This window comes from Sus scrofa, chromosome 13, assembly GCF_000003025.6.
Source record: "Sus scrofa isolate TJ Tabasco breed Duroc chromosome 13, Sscrofa11.1, whole genome shotgun sequence".
Classification (NCBI taxonomy): domain Eukaryota; kingdom Metazoa; phylum Chordata; class Mammalia; order Artiodactyla; family Suidae; genus Sus; species Sus scrofa.
In genome coordinates, this window is record NC_010455.5 from 119,658,994 (window position 1) to 119,669,760 (window position 10,767).

The 10,767-nt window shown below is 44.6% G+C and overlaps 1 protein-coding gene across 1 annotated transcript; it reads left to right on the plus strand.

Annotated features, from left to right (window-relative positions):
* Nucleotides 9,483–10,442, plus strand: SOX2 (SRY-box 2). Its single transcript, NM_001123197.1, is given in 1 exon segment — nucleotides 9,483–10,442. A coding segment is annotated over 1 exon segment (960 nt).

A 10,767-nucleotide genomic window follows, 5' to 3' on the forward strand; every position in this document is an offset into this window, starting at 1 on the left:
TTCCCTGGCTAGCGATTAAATTCCAGATATCTGAAATTTCTTAAACAGTATCTAGTACCTGACATACACACCCTCTTTTTTTCTGAGCCATAGGATTTCAGGAAAGGAGTGTCAATGGTAAAAAAATTTTAAAAAAAAGTATTCTCTTTTGAAATTCAGCATTTTCATTGATCAGGAATCCAAATTATCCTAGGGGTAGAGGAGCATTTTTACACTTTCAAAAACTACCTGTCTACATATGAAAGAGCTTTGGCTTTTTCTTTGGTCAGCGAGTGAGGGCAAAAGTACACTTTGAATTCGTTCAGAAAGGCAATTATAAAAATGACACATCCACTAAATTTAAAACAGTGGGAAAATAGGGGTTTGTTTATGTGCTTAAAATCAGACTGAAACAATATGTGTGCTAAATGAACACATGATCTCAACAAGGTGTTATGATTTCTATCTTGAGGAATGTACTTACAATTTTAACTTTTATATAAAAACCTTAAGAAGTTGAGAGCTTGCTTATTGTTTTTTAAAGTTTGCCTACTGAAGAAAACTAGCTTAATTTTCATAGCAGAATTACTTTTTAAAATGTATAACACTGTGGCTACCGAAATTGTTTTTAATGTTGATCTTCCCCACCTCCCACAGTCATCGGACCTGAGATTGTGTTTTCAAGGAAGTTTCTATTTGGTAAGATGAGAGACGCTTTCTCCATCTGATTCCAGAATCGAGTCTCAGCTTAAGCTTCTCAATAAATGAGTTTGGATACAGTGGTAGGAAGAGAATTAAGGCATTTAATCATTTTTTACCTGGAATTCTATCCAAATGATGGGCAAACAGGATTCCCTGCTACAGACAACCGTTCCCCTACCCTTTGCTTCACCAAAGATGATTGCCCATTACACAAATATTAAGTCCTGGCCAAGTTTGGTGCCAACCCTGTTAAGGTAACAGTGTTTCTGACAAACACGGTCCAAGACTGCCTGCAGCATGGGGAGGCCAAAGCCAGCAGAATCTTGGAGGCAACCAGGTAAAGGAGATATACTTGCTTGCTGTTCGGAAGTGATGTAGAATTTGCAAAAGCAGAGGCCAGAGGTTTCATACCGTCTTCTTCCCCAGGCGGTCCGGCCTGTATGGAGGGGGCAAGGGGAGGAGCCTGCACCTGGCTGCGGGAAGAAGGCAGGCAGTGAGCCTCCAAATTCCCAGGGCCCAAGGAGAAAGCACAACCCCTAGTTTAGAAAAAAAGAACTGAACAAGTGGGTGGCCTAGGTCTGGAAATACCACCCAGCTCTCCCAGCACAAAGTCATTTCTGTGGTTTCAGGCAGCCTCAGCCCCTGCTGGAAACTCACGCCCCTCTTTGGCCAGCAGGAAGGCAGCCCTTCCACCTTGGGGGCTGGGGAGGGGGCAGCGAGTGACTGACTCCTTAGTAGCAGGCAAAGCTGCAACGCTGGCAACCTGCCGAGTTTCCTCCGCAGCAGCGAAGCGCCCTTTAGGGGCGGGGCGGGCATTTTTGGTTTCTTTACCAGCTTCCATGCCTGAGCCCACAACTGTTGGTTGAGCTCCCTGCTTTGTAAGTAGTCAGTCTTGCCCAGTTCTGAGGGCGATCCAGGAGGATGAGCCAGCCTGGCTTTGGATCCATTGAGCGCTATGTCTTCAGCCCCTCTCCCTACCATTCCCTCACACCTTTCCTGGTGAACCCAAGCCTCACTCTGAAAGCCAGTATGTAGGGCTTTGAGTTTGGGAGCTATTTGGAAGAGGAGAAAATCGTTGATTATTAAAACCAAGATTCAAGGATAAACTCTCAATTATTATTATTTGCCCTTTTACATTATCTTTAAACTTTGAAGATCCTCTAGTCCCATTGATCCAACCCTGAAACAGACAAGGCATCAGGGAGAAAGCCTAGCCTAGCTTGAAGGAGCTGGGGTATAGACAGATACTCATCTCTCCACCATTCAGCAGGCAGATAAGCACTTCTAGGCTGTGGGTCCTAATCCAGGGCACAGCTGCTATGTGGGTTGCTGAAGGGTGTTGAAACTACAAGTACAACTTGACACCATTGAGCCCACAGTGCTTGTCAATAATCTGTGAATTAGGTGCAGAGATTGTCACTGTAGATCATAACAGTTTCTGGAGGACTCATTACAGCCTATCGTGTAAATGATCTTCAAATTAAGGGGGGGAGGGGAAAGGAGTAGGGAGAGCCTACAAAAAGGGAAGAAGGGTGGGAGGGGAGATAAAAGTCAGAGCCTCAGCTCCTTAGGAGCCTTTAAAGATTATCAGGCTAGCGATCTGAGAATTCCACTGGGATGGGTTTGGAAGGCCAACTCTGTCTGAGCCGGGGCTGCAAAGGGGGCACTAGGGGTTGAGCAGAAGTGGGCCCCTGGGAAGGCAGACTTCTCAGACATGTCTTTTGACAGCAGAAGAGCTTTGGGGAGAGGGCTCCAGATGTCAATGGGAGGCCTAGAGGATGCCAGCCCGCCCAGGATGGGTGTACACTTTCATTTAGAGTAGCCTCCAAAGCTAGGTGATGCTGCAAATCTTGGAGAAAAAGTGGCTAATAGTTTTGTTTAGAGCTGATGGTAATTGTAGGTGTTTTGTTTTTTTTTTAAATAGTTTGCATTCAGTACTTTTTCATGAAAACAGGTGAAAGTCTTTCTTCCTTTTTCTTTAATAGTATTCCTGTCCCTCAGGCACAGGTTAAGCAGATCTTTCTTTCCCCACCTTGCTTTTGGGGGTGCCAAACCTCTCTGCCTTCTGAGGTAGTTGAGTTGTCACTTTTTGTGAGTTTGTATTATGTCTGATTGTATTTCCAAAAGGGGATTTTGCAAGTAACACAGGAGCAGTATGCACCATGAGATCTCCAGAAGGAAGAAAACTAAATCCCATTGCTGTAGCTTGGAAGGGACCAGGCTAAGGGAAAGATGCTCTCTCTGCTTGGTGTATTGCCAATGCAGTGTGTGTGGAGCCCAGCATGCACTGAGGTGTCATTCATGTGTCATTTAAAATGGTCTAGAAAAAGCTTAAGGAATGTTTGTTTTCCACTCAAAAGTTGTGGTCACAACTAAATGAAATAATCAGAGAATTTGAAACAATGATCTTTTTCCTGAAATGAGGATAACAATCCTAGTCAGTGGAAAATTAGGATTCTGAAGAAACCTTTTTCTTTTGGTATGATTAATTGCACAAGATAGTGCGATCAGTCAGGGAGGTATGTAGTAAGACTCCCAAGCTGCAGCAATGGTTTAGAGGTATGAAAAGGCCCAAGAATTTTTTGGGCCATTTGCAGTTCCTGGGGATCTGTTTGCTGGGTTTTTATTTTTGTTTTTCATTCCCTTCTCCTAAATTTTAATATCAAAATCATAGGTTCATTTTTTTCAATACAAATGAAAACCACTGGTGGCAGCTTTTTAAGTTTTCAGTTTGTCTCTTTAAAAGGGGAGTTTATATTTAAATAGATTATTTAATGGGCACACTGAATTTTTTCCCCTGCACAACAGCTGCAGTGCAGAGATGGAATCTTATGTTAAAACTGCTTGATAATTCAAAAAAGGAAATGAAATTGTGAAGTATGAATCCCCTTTTCCAGAAAATATTTGAGCTGGAATATATGAAGGATATACATATATAATACTATTAGCAATATGATTGTTATTGTATATAACCCTAAAGACGTACATAAGTGATTACGTATTACTTTTGTTGCTGTAATTTGAAAGACAAAATATAGTTAGTTTTCTAACTATTGAATTCTTTTAAAAATGTATTTATTTCATCAGTGGGAATTAGATGAAAGAGAATGAGTATAAAAAGGAGCTAAATGCAGAGCAGCCCTGCATTCCTTAGGTTTCAAGGGTCCTTACAGCTCTTGAGTGAAATTATTTGGTGAAATTGGGTCTGGACTGAAATAGCATTTGTTATCCCCTTGTTCATTTGTTATGTGTAATACCACTTCTGGAAATTAAAGGCAAGGTGCTGAAGGGACAGACAAGAAGAAAAAACATGATTAAGCAATTTTAAATTGTCAATCTACCATGCATCCATATGCACATCTATGTCTTAGTAAATAAGAAAGGATAGAGGTATATGCTTGTTCTTTTTATCGTCTAGAAACATTTATTATTTCTGTTCCTGTCAATAATCCTTCATGCTTCCAAAATCTGACAAGTTTGGCAATAGAAAGAAAGTGGGGGAAATGTAGATGAAGGAGTCATGTTAAAAATTGCTTTATAAAAATTTAAGTGTCTCCTCTAGGATTTTTTTGTGGGAGATCCTTCACAGTCTAAAGCAAATGGAGTTTGATAACAGTACAGTTCTAGTCTAATTTTTGTTCTTACTTTCAATATTCTAACGGTTTCCTGCTTTTTTTCTTTTTTTGATTATTTTTGGGAAATATATGGTGCTTTTGTAAGGAAAACAATTCCTCTAATACTTTTATTTACCTTCATTTATCTGTATTTGTCTATAAATCTTGGAGAATCAGGTGTTGATCATCTGGAAGTCTTGTGGCATGATCCAACTTGAAATGATTGAGGTTTTTTGCAGTTTAGAGGGGAGAAGGAAACAATTTAAAAATTGGCTTATACCATTTCTTTAGTCTGGAATTCTCAGTTTTCTTTTTTCTTATATTGAAGGATAAATATCAATAAAATCTCATCTTACCAGATTACACCGGCATGATCCTAAATGTTGAAATCTTCTTTTATTCTTGGCTTTTAAAATCAGGAACTTTTCTCATGTTGCCGTACTTCTCTTTTTAGTTTTGTTTCCCTCTTACCATATTACTGGTATGATCTCTTTCACTGCAGTATGATCACTGCTATGGTCACTTTCACTGGAGCTGTTTGGAAGGTTAGGATCCGAAGGAAATAAGACAAAAAGGGGAGGGAAAAAAAAAAAAAAAGCCTTCATTTGGCCAACTCCAACTCCTAATATATTTAACCAGTTCCAGAATTAGAAATCCATTCTGTACATTTTCTTCTATTTTTCTGTCTTTTTCTCTTACATAATGAAATTAAAACTTTTGGAGCCCACAGTTGACATTTTTCAGAAAATTGAGTTATCAAGGCAGTAATTATTTCACGGGGAGATAAAACTCTCATAGCCCTAACTGTCAAATAGGGCCCTTTTCAGATTTTAATTACAAAATAAAATTAGTCTGCTCTTCCTCGGAATGGTTTGTGAGTGGTTAAACAGAGCTTTCCCCCCAATACTGGTGGTCGTCAAACTCTGCTAATTAGCAATGCTGAGAAATTCCAGTTAACAAGGACATTCTCCAAGACTCTGCAGGTTCCCTGCCGTTTGCCTTCATTTCCATAAGAAGATTAAGAGAGGAGGGGAACACACTCAAATGCAGATGCAGAAAAGAAGCGTTTTTTAACAAGCATCATAATAGTAAGATGCTTGGCTAGTTCTCACCTAATTACTGCAAGTTAAACCTCTATTTGCCACTAAGAAGAAAAAATAAGTCTACAGTCCCCTATCTCCACAAAATTGTTAGTTGGCTTCAGATTTAATACTTGAGGAGGGATGAGGGGAGTTTAGGAGGAAAATATCAATGCAAAAGATTTTTAAATAAAATTGAGTTACACTTGTTAAGGATTTGAGGTTGAAGCCTATAGTAAAACAAACTCAAATCAGAATATCCTGGGCATTATGCGTTTTTTCCTTAATTTCTAATCTTACTCTGAAAGTGCAGTTTTTGCTGCCTAAAAAAGGGAAATATTACAGAGTCTTTAGATTAAGCACTTTCAATTTTCATAAATTGTGCCAATGGCAACATTTTAAATTCTCGGAGGATGAAGCACCCTCTTCCAAGTCTTATTTTGATTCCCCAGTAGTCAATGATGTATTGTTATTAGTACTGTAGCCGTCTGTTATAAACCTAAAACAGTGCTGCTTCTGTCATCTATGATGATTGTTATAGTTATTATTATATTTAGGGCCCAGTAATGGTGCTGGATTGAAATAGAGTGGCCGGTGATCTGATTTTTTAATGTATATGTTCTTAAAAATCTAATGAGAAAATTGTTCCTGCTATCATCATCTTCTTTAATCTTATTTTCATAGCACATTATTATGCATAAACACCAGCCACAGTTAGTTTATTGCTTTGATAAGTACAGCAGACTTAATTAAAATAAAGCTGTAAATAAATGCAACCAATGATAACACAATTGTAATGTATTTCCATAGCTTATTTATATGATAAAAGCAATTAACAAAAGACCTAGCCAGCCCCTTTAACCTCTTAAATGCATTATTGTAGAGTTCAGACACAAACACATGCATCTGAGAATGTATAAAAGCTTTCATATATCATACCAAGGAAAAACTTGTGCCTCTTATTACTACCCTTTAGAGAGAGATTAATATTTGCTTCTATAACCATCTGTTATTAATATTTACTTTAATGTATATATACTACCATTATCCACACCAACCCCTTGGTTTTTTGTTTTTTGGGGTTTTTTTTCCCCCTCAAACTTAATTATCCATAAGCTTTTAAAAAGTTTTTGGAATAATGCTATTAAGCGCGGACCAATGCATACACAATCATAAAATGAATTCTTGGTCTGTCTTTCATGGTGTCTGGACAATCATAATTCATTCATATGTTGAATCTCATAATTTGTACCTATTTTTTCCCATGGTTTAACCTCCCACTTATCTCGAGGTTATATGTACATTTCTAAGTTAAGCGAATTAAATCCGATTCTTGTGATTTGATTCCATAGCTTATATGTTAACTTTTCTTTTGTTTAGATTACGTGTAATTAGTTTGATCTTCTTCCCATCCCCCTCATTTTTTTTCTTTAATTACTTCCAAACACCTTTTGAAGATAAAAGCAATAGTCTTTGGAAAAGAGAATCCACCAGTAGGGGGCGCACCAGCCACATCCCTGAAACCAAACGCGCTGAAAAGCCGGTGGCCGCCTTCTCTTCTCCAGCTCAACTCAACCTTTTCTCTTTCCTAATCTCCAGATCCATGTTTAGCTTAATATTACACCTTGAATAAACAGAAGACACTGCTTTATTTTGAAGAGTACCATATATTTATGAGTTTCCAGAAGGCTAGCTTCATCCCTCCCTAGTTCCTAATAAGTAAAAAACAAACGAAAGTAACTTCAGAGCAAAAAAGAGAATTGCAGGGGGAGAGGCTGATGGGAAATAGCAATTTTTTTAAGAAAAGTCTGCAAGATTCTTTTTCACAACTTTTCTGGGTTTCCAGTGAGCATACCTATCGAGTTTGACAAGAACTGAAACGCCTGTGAGGTCAGGGAATGGAAAAGTTGGGAGGGAGTGGGGAGGATGGTTATGGGAAGGTTAGTAAGGAACAAAACAATGCACAGTTTGTAAAGATAATAAATGGAACGTGGCCTACGGATACTATTCAGTACATTTTCTTAGGGTGAGTAAGGGTAGATCAGGGGAGGAGGGGGGCGGAGAAGAGGGTTACAGAAGAAAGAAAATAAGTAACCCTGATGGTTTAAGCCCTTTATAAAAAAATAAATAGCATCAGGTTTTTTTTTTTTCTCCCCCCCCAGCCCCCGGCTTTGTAGTCAAGTGCATTTTAGCCACAAAGATCCCAACAAGAGAGTGGAAGGAAACTTAGACGGGGCTTTGTTTGACTCCATGTAGCGACAACAAGAGAAACAAAACTACCTATTTGTAACGGACATGCTGCCATTGCTCCGCGCATTGAGCGCCTACCTATTGAAATCTTTACATCGGGACAATGGGAAAGCGGCTAAAATTACCCTCATGGGTCCTGGGAGGGCAAGATTCCTGAGCCCCTACTCCCGCCCCCATCCCTTCCTCCTCCAGCCCGAGCCTTGAGGGGGCTTCCCCCCTTCCCCAGTCCTGGTCGCCTTCCTCCAGCCAGCCCGGCCTGCACCTGTGCCTGAAGAACACTCCCAAGCCTGGAGCCCCCTCCGAGCGCAGCCCCAGCCCCTGGCGGCAGGGGCAATGCGGCCGTGGCCGTAGCCGTGGAACTCAGTGGGGGGAATGCCAGGGCTGATTCTGGGGAACTCTGCGTGGGAGGTAGTTTGTAAGCTCAAAAGCCACCTCCAAGCTGTGCCCTGGGATGCCAGGAAGTTATTACCCTCCCCCTAGTCTTCTGAGCGTCCTTCTGTTGCTCTTTCTTCCCTCAGCCCCCTTTGGAAACCGGCACCACTGAGATCCCTCCTTTAGGAAGGCTCAGCAGAATGGGGAGAGAGAACGAGCATCCCCTTTGCACTGACAGAGTGGAAAAAGATGGGTAGGAGATGTGGCTGGGGTGAAGGCAAACCTCCCGGTTTCCTGCCCGGAGGGCTGAACTGGGCAGGAAAGAGCAGGGATTCGGCTGCTCACCCAGGCCCGGCCTGGCCTCAGCTCCAGTCCGAGCAGGATTTAGTTTTAAAACAGAGCAAATTACGTGGAAGCAAGGAGGATTTTGAGGACAGAGCTTTCAGTCTCTTAACTTCTCGTCGGGACAGTGTGACAAGGGGGTGAGCGAATGTCGACACCCTTGGAAGAAGAGGGGCAACCGGAAGAGCTAGGTTAGGGAGAAGAGCTGGAGCGGCTGGAGTTGGGGGGAAGTGTGCGGAGGAGTGGGAGAACAATGACACACCATCTCCAGCTCAGCCGGTTTCCTGAAATACTAGTAGGACAGTCGCCCAGAGCCACCCTCTCTGCCCTGCCCCACCCCCACCCCAGCTTCTCGTGCCCCTGCCTCATTTCAGCAGCTCGCACCAAAAAGTAAATCAAGATTAAACTTAAAGAAGAAAAAAATCATACTCTTAGTGCTGTTTACCCACTTCCTTCGAAAAGGCGTGTGGTGTGACCTGTTGCTGTGAGGGGGGATACAAAGGTTTCTCAGTGGCTGGCAGGCTGGCTGTGGGAGCCGCCTCCCCCTCCCTCTTCGCCGCGCCTCCCCTCGCCTCCCCCGCGCGGCCCGCGGCGCGGCAGGCCCCGCCCCCTTTCATGCAAAACCCGGCCGCGAGGCTGGGCTCGAGTGGAGGAGCCGCCGCGCGCTGATTGGTCGCTGGAAACCCATTTATTCCCTGACAGCCCCCGTCACATGGATGGTTGTCTATTAACTTGTTCAAAAAAGTATCAGGAGTTGTCAAGGCAGAGAAGAGAGTGTTTGCAAAAGGGGGAAAGTAGTTTGCTGCCTCTTTAAGACTAGGACTGAGAGAAAGAAGAGAGAGAGAAAGAAAGGGAGAGAAGTTTGAGCCCCAGGCTTAAGCCTTTCCAAAAAATAATAATAACAATCATCGGCGGCGGCAGGATCGGCCAGAAGAGGAGGGAAGCGCTTTTTTGATCCCGATTCCAGTTTGCCTTTCTTTTCTTCCCCCAAATTATTCTTCGTCTGATTTTCCTCGCGGAGCTCTGCGCTCCCGACACCCCCGCCCGCCTCTCCTCCTCTCCCCCCGCCCGCGGGCCCCCCAAAGTCCCGGCCGGGCAGAGGGTCGGCTGCTGCCGGCGGGCCGGGCCCGCGCACAGCGCCCGCATGTACAACATGATGGAGACGGAGCTGAAGCCGCCCGGCCCGCAGCAAACTTCAGGGGGCGGCGGCGGCGGTGGCAACTCTACTGCTGCGGCGGCGGGCGGCAACCAGAAGAACAGCCCAGACCGAGTTAAGCGGCCCATGAACGCTTTCATGGTGTGGTCCCGAGGGCAGCGGCGCAAGATGGCCCAAGAGAACCCCAAGATGCACAACTCGGAGATCAGCAAACGGCTGGGCGCCGAGTGGAAACTTTTGTCGGAGACGGAGAAGCGGCCGTTCATCGACGAGGCCAAGCGGCTGCGAGCGCTGCACATGAAGGAGCACCCGGATTATAAATACCGGCCCCGGCGGAAAACCAAGACGCTCATGAAGAAGGATAAGTACACACTGCCCGGAGGGCTGCTGGCCCCGGGAGGCAACAGCATGGCGAGCGGGGTCGGGGTGGGCGCCGGCCTCGGCGCGGGCGTGAACCAGCGCATGGACAGCTACGCGCACATGAATGGCTGGAGCAACGGCAGCTACAGCATGATGCAGGACCAGCTGGGCTATCCGCAGCACCCGGGCCTCAATGCGCACAGCGCGGCTCAGATGCAGCCCATGCACCGCTACGACGTGAGCGCCCTGCAGTACAACTCCATGACCAGCTCGCAGACCTACATGAACGGCTCGCCCACCTACAGCATGTCCTACTCGCAGCAGGGCACCCCTGGCATGGCGCTCGGTTCCATGGGCTCAGTGGTCAAGTCCGAGGCGAGCTCCAGCCCCCCCGTGGTTACCTCTTCTTCCCACTCCAGGGCGCCCTGCCAGGCCGGGGACCTACGGGACATGATCAGCATGTACCTCCCCGGCGCTGAGGTGCCAGAGCCCGCCGCCCCCAGCAGACTTCACATGTCCCAGCACTACCAGAGCGGCCCGGTGCCCGGCACGGCCATCAACGGTACACTGCCTCTCTCTCACATGTGAGGGCCGGACAGTGAACTGGAGGGGGCGGGGGGAGAAAATTTTCAAAGAAAAAGAGGGAAATGGGAGGAGAGTAAGAAACAGTATGGAGAAAAACCCGGTACGCTTAAAAAAAAAAAAAATCATCACCCACAAAAAAAAATGACATCTGCAAAAGAGAACACCAATCCCATCCACACTCAAAAAACCGCGATGCCGGCAAGAAAACTTATGAGAGATCTTGGACTTCTTTTGGGGGGACTATTTTTGTACAGAGAAAACCAGGGGGTGGGGAGGGTGGGGAGGGCGAGGGAATGGACCTTGTATAGATCTGGAGGAAAGAAAACTA